This window comes from Drosophila rhopaloa, unplaced genomic scaffold (genome assembly GCF_018152115.1).
Source record: "Drosophila rhopaloa isolate 14029-0021.01 unplaced genomic scaffold, ASM1815211v1 contig_167, whole genome shotgun sequence".
Lineage (NCBI taxonomy): Eukaryota > Metazoa > Arthropoda > Insecta > Diptera > Drosophilidae > Drosophila > Drosophila rhopaloa.
In genome coordinates this window covers 4,937,924-4,958,543 of record NW_025335047.1, presented here as the reverse complement: position 1 = coordinate 4,958,543, position 20,620 = coordinate 4,937,924, and the positions used below count along the sequence as shown (strand labels likewise).

Sequence of the window (20,620 nt, the reverse complement as noted above, 5' to 3'; positions counted from 1 at the left end):
TCAGTTGATTCATTTAACTTTTTTCGGGGATTTCAATGTTAGCAACATCATAAAATCGTTATCACTTCTAAATGCTTTTCCTTAGAACCATGTTGGACTTCCCACTGTGTTACTGAATGAGTGTGAATGTTAAAGGTATTTTTAATCTTATGGTCAGTTCTATATATCTAATTATTTTTAAACCCCCGTGTGTATGTACCAATCATTGATTTGAAATAAAAAATCTAATCCAAGCTTTTAAAAAAATATATCTTAATAGATCAAACTAGTAATACATTTTCTGACTTGAAGTAATTAAACAGCTGTCAGGTTGTCATTTTATAATTTAAAATTATAATTGATATCTCATTTAGTAGGTTATGGAGTGCCCGAACGCGTGTTGATAAGAATATTTAGTTGAGAGAGGTGATACGCCTAAACGATGTTGAACGATTTGTAATCGAAACATCTGTGAATACCTGTTTTGCGGGGGGGAACTTTTATTTGGTTTTGTGACTTTGGCGATCCCATAGTCGAAATCGGAGTCCCCAGTAATTGAACATCGGTCGAGATGGGCAGTTCGGTGGCTCGTCAATTGTGTTTACTACTTTTGCTAGTAATCGGCTTCGTAAATGGCGCTGATTACCGACTAGACGGTCGTGTCGTACCCTCGTATTATAACCTGACCATCGGGGTTCTCGCAGATTCCGCCGAGCCCACTCTCTTCGATGGCGAAGTGAGCATTACTCTGCGGGTGGCTGGGAACCTGGAGGTGCCGCAAATCACTCTACATGCCGACACACTGGCGATATCGGAGTGCTGGCTTCTGGATTCGGATGGTGCACAGGTGGAGGCCATCGATATCGGCCGGCTGATTTATGATGGCACCACCCAACAGGTGACAGTTCCACTGGCACAGGCCTTGCAGCCTGGAGGAGATTATACGCTCGGGTTCAAGTACACCGGGCACATTCGCACCGATATGGCCGGTCTCTTCTCCGCCAGCTATGTGGAGCAGGGCACCAATGCCACCAGGTGGCTGGCCGTCACCCAGATGCAGCGCATCAACGCTCGCCTGGTCCTGCCCTGCTTCGATGAGCCCGCCATGAAGGCCAAGTTCCAGCTACAGATTATCCGACCTAATGGTTATCAGGCGATTGGCAACACCAAGCTAAGGGAAACCACAACGGCAAGGTGATTGACAATTCACAATCTTTTCAATCGAAAAAGTAGGGGTTTTAATTCCACAGATGAAGCAAGTCTTTTTCGAGGGTTTCTAAAAAATGAAATCTTTACAAATCCTTCAAAAATCAATATAAGTTACAAAGACTTATCAATATTTTATTAATAGTTATTTTGCTAGAGAAAATACTTAATTTAATTTATAAAACTGCCCGCTTATAGTTCGGCTATCCCTTAATTTCAGTCAGGATCGTTCCGTGGATCACTTCGAAGAGACTCCTGTGATGTCCACATATCTGCTGGCTTTCATGGTGGCCAATTACTCTGCCCGTGGAAATGTGAGCGATTTCGCTGTGCTAACTCGTCCGGAATTCTTTAATAACACGGAGTTTAGCTATAAAGTGGGTCAGCAGGTGGTTCCAGCCTACGAGGAGTTGTTTCGGCTTCCATATGCTGGATTGGGCAATGAGGTGCTTCAATATGCCAGTTCTCCCAGGTTTCCTCACAACGGCATGGAAAACTGGGGGCTCATCATCTTTAGGTAAAACTAATCCATACCATTTTAAGATTGGTTCATCTTCTCTGTGATATCCTAGCCATCCCAAATCATTATATGTTTTAATGTTATGATCTATCTTAATCAAAGGTATTTATTGTGTTTTAAAGCGATGACGTCTTGGTTCAGGAAGCCGGATACACCGACGACTGGTCAGATAAAGAGTTTGCCATCCGCATCATTGCCCACGAGACTTCGCACATGTGGTTCGGTGACAGCGTAACCTTCTCCTGGTGGAGCTATTTCTGGTTAAATGAGGCCTTTGCCCGCTACTTCGAGTACTTCATGGCCCACCAGGTGGAAACCTTTACTTAGTTCATATATTTAAACAAACTAACTATAACCAAATCCTTGCAGCTCTATCCTGAGTATCACTTGGACGAGCAGTTTGTGGTGCGCCAAATGCAGCTGATCTTTGCTACGGATGCTCGGAACAGTACTCAACCTATGACTAGTCCGGAATCGGAGATACAAACTCCGTCGCAGATTGCCTACAAGTTTAGTGGGATTACCTATGCCAAGGGAGCCTGCATTGTCAGGATGTGGCGAAATCTTATGGGGGCGCAAAACTTTAATATCGCCATTAGAAACTACCTGAAAGAATAGTAAGTGGTCACTGCAGAATTTTATTGAGACAATCAGTAATCAAACTTTTAAAGGAACATTTACACAAAAACCTTTAGCAAATTAATATAGATGTCTACTGTTAACACCTTTTAATCCTGGATCTTTTCTTTAAAGCCACTTGGCCAACACAGAACCCAATGATTTATTTTACCACCTCTATCAAAACTGGCCAAAGAATAAGAGTGTGGAACTGTACCGATTTTTCGCCGACTACACGGAGCAGGTGGGATATCCCATGCTGATTGTGAATGTTACCAGCGGAAATAAGTTCGTCTATGTGGAGCAGCGGCGATTCCTGCTGAATCCTGGTGATGGCAGCAATGCGACACTAAAGTATACAGTGCCTATAACTTATGCCACTAATCTGGCGCCAAATTTCGATGACCTTACTCCGAGTTCATATTTGCACCCTGCCGTGGACTTGCTTCGGCTGTTTTTTGCCGATCCCATTGACTGGATTGTGCTGAACCTGAGACAATCGAACTACCAGCGAGTGCTCTATGATGAAACCCTGACAAAAGGCCTTCAGGTGGCTCTATCTGCACGGGATCACAGCGGAATACCTGTTGAGAATCGAGCACAGATCATCGATGATCTTTTCAATTTCGCACGAGTTGGTTATGTTGATTATTCCGAGGTCTTTGAATTCCTGGAGTACCTGCGAAACGAGGTGGATTATGTGCCCTGGTATGCTGTCTATGAAAACCTGAACCTGGTGGCCAAGCGATTGACACCTGATCAGCTGCCCGACTTCCGAACATATCTCTCTGACATCACAAAGGCTGTGTTTCAGTCACTTGGAGTTGATTGGAGTGACCAAGATACTCCGCTGGATGTGGCCAATCGGAATAAGTTGGTCAAATGGCTATGCAGATACCAGGCCAGCAATTGCAATCAATTGGTTAGCCTGAAATTCGCAACATCTGAACAACCATCGCCGGATTACAGAGAAACGTTCTTTTGTGCCGCCAGTAGTAGCAGTTACAATTCATACACTCTGGTGTGGGCACGGTATCACTTAGAAACTAGACCTAGTGAAAAGGAACTCCTTTGGTCCGCAGCTAGCTGCACAAGGGACTACGAAACCCATTACTACAAGATGATCATCACGGGTGCGGAGACTGTTGAACGGAAGAAAATTGGCTTGGCCCGGTTGTATGAGGAGAATCCCGACTTGGTCGAGCCCATTTTTAAGATGGTAACTGCCAACATCACCGAACTCGCCTTATGGTAAGTTGTTTTTAATAGATTTTAAGACATAGACATATACTATGGTATAGTTAATTTTTATTTTGAAAACTTCAAAAAATGTATTTTAAATATAAGAATTTCTTTCCATGTATTGGTTAAGAAAGGTTTGACAATCTGAAAAAAGCATTGTCAAAATGTAAGCAAGGGTATTTTTCTCTGGATTGAAAACTACTCACATTGAAATATAAAAGAAATGGTTCAGTTCGTGGGAAATTAAAATTTCCATTATCATGTCTGAAAAATCCGTGAACCAAGGAACTTAACCATTCCATGTTCTCATAATCTTTGTATAAACATATTTCTTTTACACATAGTTTTCATAAATTTATACCACCTATTTAATTTTAGTTTGGGCAGCTGGTCGGAAACAGCGGAGGTGATCAGCGATATGGCGGAGTACTTCACCACCAGGAACCAGCAGCAGTTGTTTGAGGAATTCTTCGATTGCAACCACCAGCTATTCGGTCAATCGGAGGAGGTGCTCTCCAAGGCCAAGGAATCGGTGGAGCAGAATCTTCAGTGGGCCGAGAAGCGCCTGGACAGACTGGTGCTCTTCCTGTCCCGCAGGAATGGCGGTTCCAGCCTGGTTGGCAGTTCCTTGGTGGTGCTACTGTGGGCCTTGGCCAGCCTGTTGGCCTGGCTCTGATTAGCTAATAAGTTGTGTGTGTGTGGGGGAAATAAAGAGATTTGCCGTGGTCATGCGCTGCGGGGGAAATGCCCTTTTCGTGTACGCAATTACTAGGCAAAAAGGTTTGAACGGCGCTTGCTTTATTAGGCCATAATTCACGCAGTCGAGCGGCCATTACATTGGCATCCGCTGGCCAAGTCGGTCTATAAAAGGCCCCCGGCGGCAAGTGGCGCTTTCCATTTCCACGCGAAGGACACTCACAGGCGGGCCACCGACGAGATGCTGCGCCACCTGCTCCGCCACGAGAACAACAAGGTCTTCGTCCTGATCCTGCTCTACTGCGTCCTGGTCAGCATCCTGAAACTCTGCACGGCACAGGCCGAAAATTCTGTGGCGGATAATGGTAGGGATTTCATTTTCGAATATTTGTGGCTCTGGGCGACACCATTTCCTTTTCAGATATCACCCATTTGGGTGACGATTGCCAAGTGACGCCCGTGATTCATGTGCTCCAGTATCCTGGCTGTGTGCCCAAGCCGATTCCCTCATTCGCCTGTGTCGGTCGCTGTGCGAGTTATATCCAGGTGGGTTTTTCCTTTTATTATAATGACAAGATGTAACCATGTCACCATGCAATTTGTAGGTTTCGGGCAGTAAGATCTGGCAGATGGAGCGGTCCTGCATGTGCTGCCAGGAGTCTGGCGAGCGGGAGGCAGCCGTCTCGCTTTTCTGTCCCAAAGTGAAGCCGGGCGAAAGGAAGTTCAAGAAGGTCCTGACCAAGGCGCCACTGGAGTGCATGTGCCGGCCCTGCACTTCCATCGAGGAATCCGGCATCATACCGCAGGAAATTGCCGGCTACTCGGACGAGGGTCCTCTCAACAATCATTTCCGGCGCATCGCTCTGCAATAGACCACCCATCACTTCTACAATCATAAACATTTGCACATTAAAATAAATTAAATTTGACCTATCTGCTTGTACACAGTGAAATATGTGATCTTTAATTTAATGCCACAAAATAAGGCAAGTACCTAACATTCAAGGGGATAAAAAAGTTTGAACATATTTCCATGGGTTATTTTTGGTTGTAGTTTGCAACAGCTGAAACTATCGATTCCAAGTTGTTTTGGAACCGATTTTCTAATTCTTCGTACGAGTAAATTTCTTTTAAAAAGTACAACAAAATTTTGTTTGCTGTAAATGCCAATTAATTAGAATTTCCATAACGAATTTATCAAGGTATAAAACTCAAACATTTGACCAATATTTTCAAAACCGAAATTATATTAATTTTTCGGAATTGGATTAGAAATTGTATTACTAGTTTTACGAGGTATAACTTATCAGCTTTGGGTTATTACTTGCACTGTTGTTTTTTTGGCCGGACTTTTTTCTTTCACTTTTCATTGTAAAACTAACCCTTTGATAGTAAGGAACACCCCCTACAGTAAATAAAAAACAACACCTGATGTATGATTAATTAATTAGTAATTTATTTCTCAACTATCTCATGTCATTGCTACTATTTCTCTAAATGGTGTGTGTGTGTGTCCTGCCTCACATAGTATGTAGATGCATTACGCGGAAAATCAAAGGTAATCTTTACACTGCAACTGGATCTAACAATAGGAGTTCGACTACATAATGTATCTCCCTACAAGTACTCGACGATATCGCATTTGATGGATATATTCGGGCAGCTCTGGCCGACGGCGCTGCGGCCCCGGTAATTGGGGCTCTTCTCGGTGAGGAGCTTCCGGAAGATGGGCAGGATGGCCGTCTCGCCCTCGAGGAGCTCCGTCTCGCTGCTGGCCCCGTAGATGCTGCTCTCCTGCTTGCCCCGCTGCCTGCCCCGCTGCTTGTCCGGCGCCACATTCGGCGAACTGTGGTGGTGGGCGGCGTGCTGGATGTTGCTGCTCCTACTGACCTTGCGCGGCTGGACGCACGGCTGGCTGGGGGGCGGCGGATCCCGCTCCCGCTCGCTATCCGTCTCGCTCTGGCACACGGTGCCCTTCTGCGGCTTCGGCCGGTGCTTGTTGCGGTTCTTCTCCGAGACGGACCGCTGGATGGGCGAGGTGGTGTTCGGGTCGTATGCCATCCCGTGGCCGCCATGGTGCTCCGCACAGCGCTGCGGACTGGCGTAGTTGCGCGGCGACTGGCGCTGCTTGGCGTGCGACAGCGTGTGCGTGTCCCAGAGGTCACTCTGCGACACCACGAAGTTGGACTTCAGGGCGGAGCCCATGCTGGTGCGGCGATGGTCCGAGGCAGTGGGAGCTGGTCGGGGAAAAGATGTTAATTCGGAAAATTAATATATATTTCTCACTCAAAAATAGCTCTAAATTTAAAGTCAGCAAAAAAAGTCGCACATCGCAAAGAATCACTGTTTTGTGCAGCTGAGGCCCTAAACTATTAATTCCAGGTTAATATTTACAAATTTATTTTTTCACTGATTTTAGCATTTTTCATAAGGGGTTACACTTGATTTTTTTGCAAAAAATGGTCAAAAATAAAATTTTTTAGCTGTGAATGCCACTTGATTGGAAATTTTATAAGGAATTCAACGAGCATGTGACCATTATTTCGCAGCGCTTTGATTAAAAAACCGAAAATAGAGTTGATTTTTTCGTGATTTTGGCATCAAAAAATCAATATTTTAAAGGTGTTTTTGCTCTAACTTGGCTAAAATACGACGCACAGGCAAAAGAATGACTGTTTTATGCAGCTGAGGACCCTAACTAACCATTCCAGGTTGATTTTTACAAATTTATTTTTTGACCGATTTTCGCATTTTTTATAAGGGGTTACACTTGATTTTTTTGCAAAAACTGGTCAAAAATAATATTTTTCAGCTGTGAATGCCACTTGATTGGAAATTTTATAACGAATTCAACGAGGTATAACATTCCAACATGTGACCATTATTTTTAAGTTTTTTGATCAAAAAACCGAAAATTGAGTTGATTTTTATCGTATATAATTTGGATCTAGCCGTATACCATTTCTTATATTAGTAGTTCACATTTTCGGTCTTTTTTTTTACGACAAATTAGTCTAACATGTTCTCGATTCTGAGAACAAAATGCTTAAAAATCATTTGTGAACTAGAATTGAGTTTTGAGTTTTAAATTAAACTTCAAAGGGAGAATTTTTGATTTGGAGTGCAATGTATATGATTAATTCTCCCTGTGTTTAAATCTTTGCCCTTAAGAACAATTGTATTGCAAATTCCCCAACTTAAGAGTTACTGATTTTGTTTTTCATGGGGAAAATAAATGGATTTCCGCTTACTTTTGATCACAGCCGGAGTGCTGGGCTTGGAGTGGGGACACATGTTGCTCAGCTCGGACTGCGAGGTGGAGATGTTGGTGGAGGAGTTGCGGTGCGAGCTGCTGTATTTTGGCCGGGCGGTGGGCGTCTGGCTGCCGCTGTCGTAGTGCCGCGATGCGGTCGACTGGCGCCTCTCCCGCATGCTGGAGCAGTCCCCGGTGCTCCTCTTGCCCACCGTACTGGTGATGCTGCCGATATTGTCATCCGTCTGGGCCGACACCGAGTTTCGCTTCTCCAAATGGCGGTGATGTTGCTGGTGGTGCTGCTGCTGTTGCTGCTGTTGCATTTGCTGCTGTTGCTGTTGCTGCTGCTGTTGGTGTTGCTGCTGCATTTGCTGATGTTGCTGGAGGTGCTGCTGCAACTGCTGCTGAATGGGCTGCATCATGGTGGGAGCGGCCACATGCGAGTGGTGCTCCACAATGGATTGCTTTTTCTTTTTGCTGTTTGGGAAATATCATTAAATAATATATAATTAAACCATAGTTAATAGACTCACGGAGGAAGCGATGGCGCCATCACCGTAGACTGCACCGAGACGAAGGAGTTGTCCATTTCCACATGGGTTGAGGTCACACTGTCCACGGACGTCATCTCGGTAACTTCTATGGCAAAGAGGGCGCAATGCATGAACATATCTAGCAAGTCGCCCACTCTAATCACTCACCTGTCGTGCTGGGCATCTCTCGACGAACCGGTGGAGCCGATAGCCTTACTATATCATCGCTCAGGATGGGCTCCAGTTCACTGCCCACATTGGAGCCACCGGTGCAGGTCACCCCATCGATCCATTTGCGGGCCTCGGGTCCCAACTTGCGGATCAGGGCCTGCAGCTCGTTCTCCTTCTCCATCAGAGCCTTCCTAAATCGACAGTTCGTGTTCTTCACATCGCGCAAACGCTGCTCCAGTTCGCAGACTGATGAGTCCCTTCGTCCATTCTTCGACATGGGTCTCAACGTGGCCCTCACCCGCTTGTCCACCACGCCCTGGGGATTCCGTTTCAGCTCCACCAACTGCAAATCGATTCGCATGAATATTAACCAACAATAATACTACCAGCATAACATCTAGGAAGGATCAATTCTACGGATAGTGAGATAGGATAGTCTAAAGTATCCCAACAGCAAGGAAATAGCTTCAGTCTACAACCTTGCTGCTACTTGGATTGGCTTCTAAGAAGTACAAGTTTATAGTTAGTCTGTAGTGTTATATAGCATTTGAGGAACTGTTTTGAAAATTTCGAGTACATGTTGTTTCTGTATCAAGGTGTATCAGCGCTAGACGAAAGATCAGCTCAGTAGACGGTGGGGTCCGATCGGTCTGAATGCTCTAACCAAAACTGATCGGACCACCACCGCCTGCAAACAACATTCATATTAACATATAACAGCTACAAAAACTACAAAACTTCCTTACTACCAGTCTTACTTTCGGTACGAACACCAAACACAAAGTGGCTGTCGTACAAAAAATGATAAAAAACGATAGTAAGACAAAAACTAAATCCTTGCGATCCGATAGCACCAGGGATATAGCCGCTCCGGCCAGACAGGTGATGAACACATTGTAAACTGAGAAGCCAATATGCTTGGAGTCGTTCAAGGCGGGTATGGAAACATGTCTAGTTTCCCAGGCCAAAAAGGCACCAAATACCTGGGGAAAAATGAATTAAATTAAATATAATATATGCAAATAAATCCCTTTTATTTACTCACCAACAGCAGGCCTTTATACGCATAAATAATGCTAACGAATATTGTCATGTGCTCAGATTGGCAGTATTCATTCTTCGGGTATCACCAAAACATCATCAATATTCTCATGATGCTGTGGAAAAGAAAAATTGTAAATATTTGAATAGTATTTTAAATAAATCCACTCACCAGTGGCTCCATTTGTTTGGTCTCTCGGTAAAAGGGATCTGCAATCTGCCATGTGGTTATGATGCCTATATCAATGGCCAAAAGCACGCCGACAACCATAAACAACTGATAATCCTTGATAACCTTCTTGTTGAGTTTAAGATCGGTGAATATAGAGTGAACCCGCCATGTCTTCGAGAACATGGCTCCAAAACTGAGACTGAACCCAGCCATCAAAATCCAAGCTCGAGCGGTGCAAATATAGGGAAAAGCTGCCACGCTGCTCAAAGTGGTGTCCAATCCCAGGAAAATAATGCTCAGATAGGTCATCATACAGCCCACAATTATAAGATTGTTCAGGTGGGGACTGGACATCTTGATGTACCTAAAAAATGTGCAATGGAATAATTGAATAGCAGGAATATTCAATATATATAAAAAGGAATTGGCAATTGTTTTCAAGAACTCACCTTTGATTGCGATACTTAATGTTAAAGGCCAAAAAAACAGTTGCAATAATCACTCCAATAACCGAAGCACTAGCCGAAACAATATAAATAGTTGGATTTACTTGACTGTGCTCGATGTAAATCAGAGTTCGATCCTTGGGAGGTGTTTTCCCCACCCATTTCACTGGTTTTCCTAAACTCAAGTCCAGATGAGACTTCTGAGAGTGATATTCCCCGATCTTTTCCATTTGCCCCAACTGGAACTGATTGATCAGAATATTGGCCTTCCTTTCGTTGTTGTAGAAACGCACAGGTCCCTATAGTATAAAGTAAAATTAGCTTTAAATTAAGAATAAATATTTATAGGTTTACCCACCGTCACACCCTCGAAAGAGGTATTACGCAGAGCCTCAAGAAAGACGCTCTCCCAATCCTTGACTCGATAATCGAAATGTGTTAACAGATCCTCGCGCTTTTCGGCCACATACTGAATGGCTAAAGCGGCTGCCCAAATTCCATCGTAGGTATAACCATGAAAGCGGGAATATTCCGTACCCCGTAGTCTGTCATATTCCACCAGATACTCATCTGCAGTCTACAAAAAAATTGGAAAAAAAATATTAGTCGTATTCTTTAAGAAGTTATTAGCATATTTTGCTACTAACAATGCCGGCCACTGTGATGTCACCACTTGTGGACAGGGGCAGGAGATCCACAAGGATGGCTCCCTCCAAGGCAGTGGCTATCTCCTCCACACTGCACTCGCTGTCCTGGGTGACATTCCACCAATCTGTGGAATATGTGGCCATGATCAGCCACTGGTAGGCCCTTCCATACATGTCCAATCTAAAAGGAAATGATTGCATTAATATCTTAAAATTGCTAAGTAATATTTTTAAAAACTAATAAGGGGTCTATGTGGATAGGTAACATCGAATTTAAGTAATATCAGTATCTATTGAGGTAGATCCTTTGAAATATTATAGGTTTTCATTTACCAGTTCATATTATTCTTCACTATGAAATAATTAGCTTATTGTCAATCGTTACTTTTCAAGTCAAAATTGTATTTCTAATCAATTATCTAATATTAAGTACTAACAAAAACTACTTACTTGAAAGCCTCGCAGAAGGCCTTGCGGGCAAAGTGCTCGTTGAAGTTTCCCAGGATGATCCTGACGTCCTTCTCGCGGAGTTTCTTTAGCGATTCTGCCACATCGTTGACGAAGCTCTGGGTCTCCACCACCTCCACCTCCATGGCATCCAAGTCGGCCACCATGTGGTTGTGGGGCAGCGAGTAACGCGGCTCGTTCTGGTAAACAGTGCCCACCCTGGTCCAATTGAACTCCTTGAGCAGGGCCAATCGCGGGGCATTGAAGGCATTCTCCGAGGGAACAACGCGGAAGAAATTGGGGAACGCGTCCTTGGTGAACATGGGATGCGTGTCCGCGTAGCTCAGCTGGGTGAGGTGCCAGTGCTTGCTGGCCTTGGCAATGGGATCGGTTACGTGGGTACAAGCCGCCCCGAAGAGCATTACTTTGTTAGGGCCCGAGTGCATCATATCGAAGAAGGACTTTACGCCCACAGCAGCATTGCACTGAAAAAGAGGAGAAATTAGGAATTTCAAAAATAAGAGAAAGGTTTGAAATGTTCTATTGTGTAAAATTATTTACGTTAATTCTTACAGTTAAAAGTATTAAGGTAAAAGTTAGTGCCTTATCACTATCAATAATTATGATGCTTGCTTTCTAAAATATAATTTTGGAACTTTATGAAAATAATAATATTAGAAGAATTATGCCTTTCCAATGATATTGTTTTTTAAACATCAACAAAACAGAATAAATATATTTAAATAAGAAAAAATGAAAATCTTAATCACTACCTATGTAAAAAGGATGGATAATTATCACTTTATTTTTTACTACCCCCAATGAATCCTGATATTATTATATAACTGATTCTATAAACTCACCTGGGTGTCGTTCCACCACATGTGCAGCCTGTAGTTGGCCAGAATCTTGCCGTGCTCGTTAACGTGGCCGAGAGCCAGCTTCACGCTGGGCATCACCCCTCGGCCCGTGTAGGAGTTCTCCACCCCATCGCCGTAGGGAAAGAAGCCCGCGATGTAGACGTCCGATCTCTTGGCGGTCCTGCCCCAGGCGGTGCTCCAAAGGAGCAGGAAAAGCAGGCTGGCGAATGGAGTCCAACTCGGAAGGGACATGTTGACCGCGTGGGCTGCAAAACGAGTCTAAATGTGAATAGGGCATATCGAGGACGTGAACTTGGAGGTAAGTGGTGGGTGGCGGTGGGTGGTGGGTGTTGTTGGGTGGCTTCAGGTGCGCCAAGGCTGCCAAGGCAAGGCTGCGCCCTGTGGGCGTGTATTTTATGCCTTCTACCTGTATTTGTGGGGGCTCGCATGCAGTTGCACAGGACAGGTGGGGCAAGGCTAAGGCCAGGCCAGCAAAATTGCCACAAATTGCTGCAGCCATGCTGCCACGTTCGGTAATTATAAAGCAATTTAATGTTTCTATGGAGCCTTGCATTATTCAGAGTCCTTGTTAAGGCAAAAAGGAATTCCAATTGTGCACTTCTTCAGGTGTTCCACTCACTTAAAACTTATATTTTATTGCACAGTTGAACCTACCAGCTTTGCTTATATTGGAGTTTGATTTTATTTCACTAACGAACTCATTTTTCGCAAATATTTTAATTCAACTCTGAGCCAACGAAGAACTTTTGCAGTGCGAGGGTCCGAAAAATTATGTATCCCCCTGACTTGACACTTGGCTGACAGGAGGAATTCGAGGAGGAAGTGCGCATGTCCCCGATCCGAAAGCTGTGACAGCTCCGCCTTGGCCTAGGTTTTCCAACCCCCGAAGTTCCCCCCCAAAAACCAATCCATTTGGTAAACATCCTGCAACAGGTGGACCCATCAGCTGGTCCTGCGGCATTTGTTATGGCCGTTACCACGGACTACAGGGGACGGAAAAAAAATAGAAAACTCCTAAGGCAATTACCAAATTGAAAATTGTCAGTACCCATAATGGAGGACTATGCGCCAAGTCGCTATAAAATGCTCGAGAAAATCGGCGAAGGAGTCCATGGCTGCGTGTTTAAGGCCATCGATTTGCAGCGCAACAAGGAGGTGGCCATCAAAAAGGTGGCCCTCAAGAACAAATTCGGTAATATAGCTCTAAATACGTTAAGGGAAATCAAGACCCTGCAGCTCTGCAAGTCAGAATATGTAAGTTAAACTTGTATGAATATGGTATTCCATTAATCATTCAATTAACTCCAGATTTTGGGTATCATCGACATATATCCCGACCTGACTGGCCTCTCCTTGGTGCTGGAATACCAGCCGGACACCCTATACAATCGCCTCAAGAGCGAGGTGAATCCCCTGAGCCGCCAGCAGGTGCGAAAGTTCGCCCACCAAATGCTCAAGGGCATCGCCTATCTCCACGAGGCGGGTCTGATGCACCGGGACATAAAGCCAGCCAACCTGCTGATAAGCGATGCGGACATGCTCAAGATAGCCGACTTTGGACTGGCCCGTCTGTACTTCCCCGAGGAAGAGGCGCGTCTGTATTCCCCGCAGGTGTCTACGCGGTGGTATCGAGCTCCGGAGATTCTCTGGGGCAGTCAGAAGTACGGAACCGGGGTGGATATGTGGGCTGCAGGTAAGTCTTAACATTTTTTAAACAATAAATTGAAGAAATCCATCATTTCATTTAATAATATCACCTATGATTTATTTTAAAATGTTTTCGGGTGATAAATACGAAGCTTTAAACTCACTGCGCAAAGATATAACAAATATTCCTGAACAGATTTATTTTTTAAACTTATTTATTTTTACCAAGGAATATTCAAAAAGTGTAACTCTAAAGGTCTCCATTAATATTTATGTCATTACTTTAAGATTTGATTATCGGTTGTGTCAAAACAATATAATACTCTGAGAAGCGGAAGATATAACATTCTTTGATATTATTTTGTGATGGGTATTTAGTCATTTCATAAATTCTTTTATTTTAAATTCTTACAAAAGAATCTATATATAGATCGTATTATTATCCCAATTATTTAGGTTGCGTGGTGGCTGAGATGCTTCGAGGAGTGCCTTTGTTTGCAGGGACCACTGATATCGAGCAGTTGGCCATTATAATCCGAACTTTGGGCACTCCACGTTTAAATCAATGGCCGGAGTTAACTTCCCTGCCGGATTACAGCAAGATACGGTGAGTATAAGACTTAGAAATGATTACTGAGTATATAATTTTCCATTTCACTGCATAGCTTTCCAAATTCCGTGGGCATCCATTGGGACAACTTGTTTCCAAGCTGCACCCATGCGGTGGAAATCAATCTGGTCTCAAATCTAGTTGTTTACAATCCCAAAAACCGACTCAAAGCCAGTGAGGTAGGTTATTTTATAAGATATAAACTGGTTCACACTTTACAATCGTATATATTTTAGGCCGTCGAACATGATTATTTTCACTAGTTAAAAGACTATTTACAAAGGTATTGTTAGCATCTAAGAGTTTTCCGATTCTTTGAATCTGAAAGAGAGAAATACATGATTATCCATGGAATTAGATAGAATTTGATGACACCTACTTGCACTTGAGACAGGTGAAGAACACCGTTTGGCCTTCGTCCGCCGATCGAAGTTGCAGGGTGGCATAGGACATCTTGTCGTGGTTGCACTTGGGACACTTCCTTTCGACAACTGGGCCATCCGCTTCCGAGGATTCGGATTCCCTTTTGGTCCTGTTGAACACCTTTTCGGGATCGTAGGTGTTGAAGTGGATGGTAAACTCCGACTTCTCGCCGCTGTAAACTATTGGAAAATTAAAATAATATAAGACCACTCGAATATGGTGGAAATTCTTGTCTCACCATCTGGCTGAAACTCCTGCTTGCAGTTGTAGCAAATCACATTGCCCTTGACTTGCAGCTCGGGAAGAATGGAGCCGCAGGAGGGGCAGAAGCCCGAGCAATTGGAAAAAGTATCCATACTTCAAAACAAATCCAGCGAACCAAAATAAAAACAATTGCACGTGCTACCAAAGCAATTTAAAAGTGACCGTTACTCAACCGCTAAAATATACCAACATTTTGGACGAAACATACTACAATAAGTCATATAGGTGGAAAACTTTGCTAGTCCCGGTTGGCAACTTGGATGAATCGGGTGGAACCAGCTAAAGCGGTTATTGGGTATTTAACCCGTTTCGTATCTACAGTATGTTAATCAAATTTAAATTTGAATTATTTATGAACAAAACGAAAACCAATATGACAACTCAGTAAATCCCATAGGAATTCCAATGTGTACATAAACAGTAATCAATAAATAAAACAGCAGTTGTCGACTTTGATCAGTATAATTACAGTATATAAAAAAGCAATCTTAGGAGCTAAGTCAGCTGAAATGCAAGTCGGATGTGTACTCTGGTTCAATTAAACTACCTAAAACTATCACAGGCAGAACTTTAACTACAACTAAGCGTCTAGGAACTATTGATCCTTGCCCGCCGGTTATCGCACGGAATAAAATTAAAATTTGATATCACTTTAGAGATATCTTCTTTACAAGTTAACTAAAAAATCATCGAATATAACTCTCCGGCATGTTGAGCTCCCAGAGCTTCATATTGTTGTCGAGCACCTCGTGGAACCAGCTCTCCTTTTCCGGCTGCTCGCGGAAAACGTGATTGAGGGCCTTGAGGTCCAGCTGCAGGATGGCCTCGTTGCCGAGTAGCGCGTCCAGGGATCGCAGGAGCGTACTATTGCCATGCAGTTTCAGCAGGGTGACGTACCTCACCACATAGTACTCGTAGTGCAGCTTCCTTCTCGCCCATCGCTCCACGGTGGCATTACCACTGGCCGATCGAATAAACCCAATTTGCTCGGCGAACCAGGGTGCAAAGTAATTGTACAGATCCAGCTTGGAGAGCCCGTTCAGACCCTTGCTCTTGATCCGCTCCTTGATCATGCTGTAGTTCTTGCGGTTGTACACGAACACCTGGTACAGCGAATTGCCGGTGGTGTACGAGTTCACGTAGTGGGTGCCCACCTCCTCCATAAATCGCACTGCGGAAGTTATGTTCCCGATTTTGATTCTATCCATTCCTGATATCACATCCGGCTCCAATGGCTGGTGAGCGGGTATTTCGGTTTTCAGTCGTCCTGTTTCCCTGAAGCGCACCACCCGCACCAAAACATACGAGTAGTCGCCTACGAGAAAAGACGCATTGATGCCCAGCTTCTTGGCCGCATTATCCGGAAACCATCCGCCCGAAAACGCCTCCCATGGTTTGTCCAACCGCTCGATGGTGAAATCCCGGAAATAGGCCTGGAACAATTGCCTTCGGTTCTCGCAGAACTCCATGTGGAAGTCTCCGTGAAAGATCCCGGGCGTGGTGTCCTCGTGACTATCCACCAGGCCACTCAGATTCTGAAAGGGCAGGAAAATGAATTAGAAATGGGAAACTAATATAATCTTAAACTAGTGTTCAAGTCAGATACATTTGTCATGTGTGCTAAAAACATACAAAAAAGTTGTACTTCATTACAGCATATATCTAATTACAATTTAAATTGAGCAGCAATGACTTTTTAAACTAAAGATCATTTCCTCACAATCTGGTTAGCAAGCATGTGGTATATAAAATAAAAAGTGGGTCTATTCCAACACCAAACTTGGCGGAAGTATAAAAAATTGACCATAATTAAAAGTAATGTTTCTTGATAACAGCTTTGCTGTCCAACCACATTTTTGTTTTTTCCTCTTTAATGTTTATGATAATTGTGGTCAAAGATTAAATTAAATTATACAATTAAGTACTGATAGGGTCGGTACACTCACCCTGTATAAGTTCCTCGTGGGCTCCCTAAACAACCACCGGGCCGATTCCGGGCTATCATTATACGGTATCACCCGCATGGAGATACTAAAGTATCCGTAACGCAGGAACAAATTGATGGCCTTGCCGATCCGAAGCTGGGACTCGGCCCCATTTCCAGCCGCCAGGAGAGCCAGGATCAGCAGCCAGAAAAGGACGGGCCACGACCTCATCGCTCAGCATTCAAGGTAAGAACTATAAAGGATAATAAAGGGGGAGGCAGATGTCAGTTTTTCACTCTAGCTCCTTATCATTGCCACATTTTTATCCCGATTAAAACCCTTAAAGTGGAGTAACACCATTTGCTTATCATCAAAATAATTGATTATATTAGTGTAACGTTCGAATATTATACTCTATCTTAAATGCTATAATTTTATATATTATACTATTTCTCTTTTTAAAATGTCTTACAATGATTAGTGGGATATGGTATTTAAGACATTGTTTTCTTAAATAATTCTAATTGTTTGGAAATAATAAAGCCCAATAACAACCGAGAAAAAATGAATAATCAACTGATTACTGCAATGTGTAATTGGCAAGCTCTAGCATTTCAGCCTATAAATCAGTTTACCTTAGTAAGCAGACTGCTTAAATATGATTTAAACCGGATAGTTTCCTCAACAGCTGCCTCAATAGTTTGTTTATGTTTGAAAGCCAATGCAGTGGTTGCCATACAAAGGGGTTAACTATATGGCAATAATTGCAGGGCCGCCGTGTTTGTTTTTCCACTCCATAAACGGGGCGATAATTTAAGCGCACTCTAATTGGCCTTGAACCTTCGGTGGCGCTGAACTTGAACCGAGTAGACTTGAGTGTCGAGCTGCTCGGAGTGGATTTCGTAGAGGCCACCAGCTGGCGATGAGCCGGAGCTCTGCTCCGATCACCTCAAGCGGCTGCAATTAGCCGCAGGCTCTCTGGCCGTAAAAACAACCACAATGTGAAGCCATCAAAATTGGTTTGGCTGTCGTCGCATTGACTTGCAAATTATTTCCTAAAAACATTTTGCATGCCTCGTAACCGTTTTTTCTTGTTGGCCCACTAGCTGCTCATACCGGTTATGCCGTTCGCCAATATTTCTGGCCAGAGATTAGCATTATGGCCGGCCAAAGGAAGCCGCCAAGAAATTGGCCCAGGCCATAAGCCACTACGACATTCTAACAGCATGGCGAGGCAACATTTAATTCGAGCCGTTATCAGCAGAAAAGCGACGTGTTTGACGGGGCCAAAAACACAGAGGTTAGCCGGGTGTTAGCCACGTTCGTGAGTCACACCTGTCGCCCCGGGGCAGTCAAGCGTAACGCCAGACAAACAGCCATGATGACACTCAAATTGTTAACAATTTACGTGAACCATAAAATCTAGGCGTCGCTAAACTTGTCCAGCAGCAGCAGCAGAAAAAAAAAACATAAAAAAAGAGGCAAACAGAAAACAGCAGGAAGAGTGACTGAATGAAAATTGGCCGTAATGAAACTAGCCCTGAATGAAACAAAGGAATGAGCCGTTTGTCTGCCTGCTTCATGTTGAATACATATACTGCATATACTAATATATCTGCTCACGAGCTATGGGCAATTCCAGGAAATACTTGATTATACAATTTATAAATAAAATATAATCAGTTGACTAAGTAGCAAACTTGCCCCCAACAATGAACTTTAAAGATAGGAAACGCCCTATAGATGCCAACATTTTGCTTGCATTCCGGCACAGAATCCGACTTCGAAGGTTGTCAACTTCTAACAGAACAAGTATAACACCCTAATAAGCTTAGTTCGCCACGGCAAGACCACAAAAATGTCGTACAATTGCCAAACTTGAGCCCTGAAAGCCGCGTCCCGCTTGAAAGGCATGTGTTATATGACTTAATGATAGTTAGTTTTGGCGGTGGGGGTATTTACAATAGCGGATGCGTAACCTTGTGCAAAAGACCCAAAAAAGCGAGCCGGAGTTCGAGATGAAGAAGACGAATTAAATCAAAAATTCAATGCGCGCACTCGGACTCTAAAGCAAAGGCAACTAAAAATCAACTCGTTCAACTGTGACTCCCTCTGCACTGAAAGAAACACGTGACTTGGAATAGAAATAACAAGGTTTTTTGTCTAAGAGCTTCAAAACAGCTACTTTAAAACACTATTCTTTGAAATTAGGCTCATTAAAGTTTGTTTTTAAGTGATTTATTATACGAAAAAAATCCTTTTAATTTTGTGAACTACAAATATTATTGATATCAATATTTGAACTATTTTTCTGAAAAAATCGAATATTGGATGAACTGTTTAGATGTTTTCAAAGCGGGTCACGTTTTTTCTCAGTGCTTTACACTGTGGTAGACTGGAGCCCAGTCAATTGAAGATTCTTTATGCGCCTTTCATGCGCTCTTTTGTGGTAGTGGTCTGGAAGATTGAAGCCGGACGAAGGGCACCGACGTGGGGGCATAAGGTCTGCAGTTTATACAGTTTATATCGCGCTTAATTTTATGCTTGGTCCGTGCGCGTTGTTTCCTTGAGCGGCGTTAAACAAAAGTTGTCTGACTGCGAGAGGTGCTGCTGCTGCTATTTTCGATGTGTTGTATTGACTGGTGCGGTGTTTATTTACCTGCACGAGAACTCGAACGCGGATTGGAATTGACGTAACCATCAGCCAGAAGCGACTTTTGGGCAGAAGCTTAAGCTGTGGCCGAGACGAGGGGGGGGCTTTAGTTTACGCAGCTCAGAGTGGTTAGCCACTAGTTAGCCTTATCACTCTTATGCCGGGGGCCATTCCACAAGGCAGGCTGCCTTTGGCATCGTTGAGTCGAGTCCGAGTTGCCGACTTGCCGAGTTTTACGGCCTGTGGGTCAGAGGTCGCGGTTGGCGCCCTCAAGTGATAAGCCGATCTATGAATAGATCACGGGGACGAACTGAGATCGAATTACATTCGCGCGGATTTCAACAACCAGCACAAGCACAACAAACACACTGCACACAGGCAGGCAGTCAGTCAAGTACCCTGAACACCGACACTCACAAAAAACCGAGCGGCGACGTGCCTTCAATTGCAATTAAAAAGCCGGAATCGCGGCAGCACTTACACTCCAAACGCGATCAGCACAACTTCCAGCGCGCAGACTCAAAACCAAACTGAACTGAAACTGGCTACCAAAACTCGATCGCCGGAGAGAACAAGCCGCCGATCAGCAGCGGTAGCAGCAGCAATATGTGTTGCGCCACGCCAGCAACATGTTGCTGCCGTCGACCAAGCGAATGTTGCAGCGACAACAGTTGCAGTTCATTGACTGGCGGCCAGCAGAAGTTCTACTCCTCCAACGGTAATGGCTCTGGCTAATGCTAATGGCCTGGCACAAATATCTATTGTTGACATCTGCCGCTGGGGGACAGCTTTTCCGCTTATTAATATTTCCAAGCACGTCGCCAACTTCCAGTTTGGTTCAATCGAAGGAGAAGGCGGGGGAGTAGGAGGAGGAGGTGGGTTCCCTAAACGAGGCAGATTGAAATGATTGCAGTTTGCCGGGCCAGACTTGCGCAAGACAAGCCATAGAATCGCGTGGCCAGTAATCAGCAAACTTTTGGTACTGTCTGTTGCGCAAAAAAAAAACAAAATATACAAATTAATAAGTCCAAAAGTAAGCCGAAAGAAAAAAAAAAACGAAAGTATCAAATTCGCATTACCTTGAAAACAAGCTAACAAATTTGGGTCAAGCTGTGAGTGCTGGGCGACAACGTTTGAACACTCGAAGTGTAATGTTTCAATTAGAAGCTTAAGATACAAATGTATCTGTGGCTCGACAGTCATGGCTGCAGGGCATCCGCTTTGTCACATTGCCTTGACTGGCCAT

At 43.9% G+C, this 20,620-nt stretch overlaps 6 protein-coding genes across 7 annotated transcripts; 3 read left to right on the top strand and 3 right to left on the bottom strand.

Annotated features, from left to right (window-relative positions):
- The first annotated feature begins 550 nt into the window (after positions 1-550).
- LOC108046695 (aminopeptidase N) lies at positions 551-4,314 on the top strand. The gene is made up of 6 exons (XM_017126548.2): positions 551-1,173; positions 1,406-1,702; positions 1,828-2,014; positions 2,075-2,322; positions 2,459-3,574; positions 3,944-4,314. Exons 1-6 carry the CDS (start codon positions 551-553, stop codon positions 4,239-4,241), a joined length of 2,769 nt encoding a protein of 922 aa, XP_016982037.2. The 3' UTR covers positions 4,242-4,314.
- A 173-nt stretch (positions 4,315-4,487) lies between these two features.
- On the top strand, positions 4,488-5,152 carry LOC108046691 (bursicon). The gene is made up of 3 exons (XM_017126539.1): positions 4,488-4,626; positions 4,683-4,807; positions 4,867-5,152. Exons 1-3 carry the CDS (start codon positions 4,503-4,505, stop codon positions 5,131-5,133), a joined length of 516 nt encoding a protein of 171 aa, XP_016982028.1. The 5' UTR covers positions 4,488-4,502; the 3' UTR covers positions 5,134-5,152.
- Positions 5,153-5,732: 580 nt separating this feature from the next.
- LOC108046694 (gamma-aminobutyric acid type B receptor subunit 2) lies at positions 5,733-12,608 on the bottom strand. Its single transcript, XM_017126546.2, is given in 14 exon segments — positions 5,733-6,498; positions 7,513-7,991; positions 8,048-8,153; positions 8,216-8,561; positions 8,977-9,201; positions 9,264-9,335; positions 9,337-9,375; positions 9,432-9,795; positions 9,881-10,176; positions 10,236-10,454; positions 10,525-10,705; positions 10,975-11,456; positions 11,835-12,097; positions 12,507-12,608. Coding segments are annotated over 13 exon segments (3,678 nt in total). The 5' UTR covers positions 12,084-12,097; positions 12,507-12,608; the 3' UTR covers positions 5,733-5,878.
- A 297-nt stretch (positions 12,609-12,905) lies between these two features.
- On the top strand, positions 12,906-14,345 carry LOC108046689 (cyclin-dependent kinase 20). The gene is made up of 4 exons (XM_017126537.2): positions 12,906-13,106; positions 13,161-13,545; positions 13,956-14,106; positions 14,165-14,345. The coding sequence occupies exons 1-4, from the start codon at positions 12,906-12,908 to the stop codon at positions 14,343-14,345; spliced, it is 918 nt and encodes a 305-aa protein (XP_016982026.1).
- On the bottom strand, positions 14,317-14,945 carry LOC108046690 (DNA-directed RNA polymerase I subunit RPA12). The gene is made up of 3 exons (XM_017126538.2): positions 14,771-14,945; positions 14,489-14,711; positions 14,317-14,430 (listed from the first exon to the last, which is right to left on the bottom strand). The coding sequence occupies exons 1-3, from the start codon at positions 14,886-14,888 to the stop codon at positions 14,406-14,408; spliced, it is 366 nt and encodes a 121-aa protein (XP_016982027.1). The 5' UTR covers positions 14,889-14,945; the 3' UTR covers positions 14,317-14,405.
- Positions 14,946-15,242: 297 nt separating this feature from the next.
- On the bottom strand, positions 15,243-19,916 carry LOC108046692 (torso-like protein). Of its 2 annotated transcripts, none has more exons than XM_017126541.1 (3): positions 19,856-19,916; positions 16,743-16,974; positions 15,243-16,331 (listed from the first exon to the last, which is right to left on the bottom strand). In XM_017126541.1, the coding sequence occupies exons 2-3, from the start codon at positions 16,950-16,952 to the stop codon at positions 15,483-15,485; spliced, it is 1,059 nt and encodes a 352-aa protein (XP_016982030.1). In that variant the 5' UTR covers positions 16,953-16,974; positions 19,856-19,916; the 3' UTR covers positions 15,243-15,482. The 2 variants fall into 2 exon arrangements, with proteins under 2 accessions (XP_016982030.1, XP_016982031.1); XM_017126542.2 differs by lacking the exon at positions 19,856-19,916 and adding an exon at positions 19,381-19,830.
- Positions 19,917-20,620: the final 704 nt, after the last annotated feature.

What these genes read in the sequence shown, in the direction of transcription:
- LOC108046695 (XM_017126548.2), top strand. Translation starts at nt 551, where the DNA reads ATGGGCAGTTCGGTGGCTCGTCAATTGTGTTTACTACTTTTGCTAGTA. An exon ending in TGGGGGCTCATCATCTTTAG is followed by an intron (nt 1,703 to 1,827) that starts GTAAAACTAATC and finishes TGTGTTTTAAAG; the next exon opens with CGATGACGTCTTGGTTCAGG. An exon ending in ATCACCGAACTCGCCTTATG is followed by an intron (nt 3,575 to 3,943) that starts GTAAGTTGTTTT and finishes ATTTAATTTTAG; the next exon opens with TTTGGGCAGCTGGTCGGAAA.
- LOC108046691 (XM_017126539.1), top strand. Translation starts at nt 4,503, where the DNA reads ATGCTGCGCCACCTGCTCCGCCACGAGAACAACAAGGTCTTCGTCCTG. An exon ending in AAATTCTGTGGCGGATAATG is followed by an intron (nt 4,627 to 4,682) that starts GTAGGGATTTCA and finishes TTTCCTTTTCAG; the next exon opens with ATATCACCCATTTGGGTGAC. An exon ending in GCTGTGCGAGTTATATCCAG is followed by an intron (nt 4,808 to 4,866) that starts GTGGGTTTTTCC and finishes TGCAATTTGTAG; the next exon opens with GTTTCGGGCAGTAAGATCTG.
- LOC108046689 (XM_017126537.2), top strand. Translation starts at nt 12,906, where the DNA reads ATGGAGGACTATGCGCCAAGTCGCTATAAAATGCTCGAGAAAATCGGC. An exon ending in GGTGGATATGTGGGCTGCAG is followed by an intron (nt 13,546 to 13,955) that starts GTAAGTCTTAAC and finishes CCAATTATTTAG; the next exon opens with GTTGCGTGGTGGCTGAGATG. An exon ending in CCGGATTACAGCAAGATACG is followed by an intron (nt 14,107 to 14,164) that starts GTGAGTATAAGA and finishes TTCACTGCATAG; the next exon opens with CTTTCCAAATTCCGTGGGCA.
- LOC108046690 (XM_017126538.2), bottom strand. Translation starts at nt 14,888, where the DNA reads ATGGATACTTTTTCCAATTGCTCGGGCTTCTGCCCCTCCTGCGGCTCC. An exon ending in GCAGGAGTTTCAGCCAGATG is followed by an intron (nt 14,712 to 14,770) that starts GTGAGACAAGAA and finishes ATTTTCCAATAG; the next exon opens with TTTACAGCGGCGAGAAGTCG. An exon ending in TTCACCTGTCTCAAGTGCAA is followed by an intron (nt 14,431 to 14,488) that starts GTAGGTGTCATC and finishes TCTCTCTTTCAG; the next exon opens with ATTCAAAGAATCGGAAAACT.
- LOC108046692 (XM_017126541.1), bottom strand. Translation starts at nt 16,952, where the DNA reads ATGAGGTCGTGGCCCGTCCTTTTCTGGCTGCTGATCCTGGCTCTCCTG. An exon ending in CCACGAGGAACTTATACAGG is followed by an intron (nt 16,332 to 16,742) that starts GTGAGTGTACCG and finishes CTGCCCTTTCAG; the next exon opens with AATCTGAGTGGCCTGGTGGA.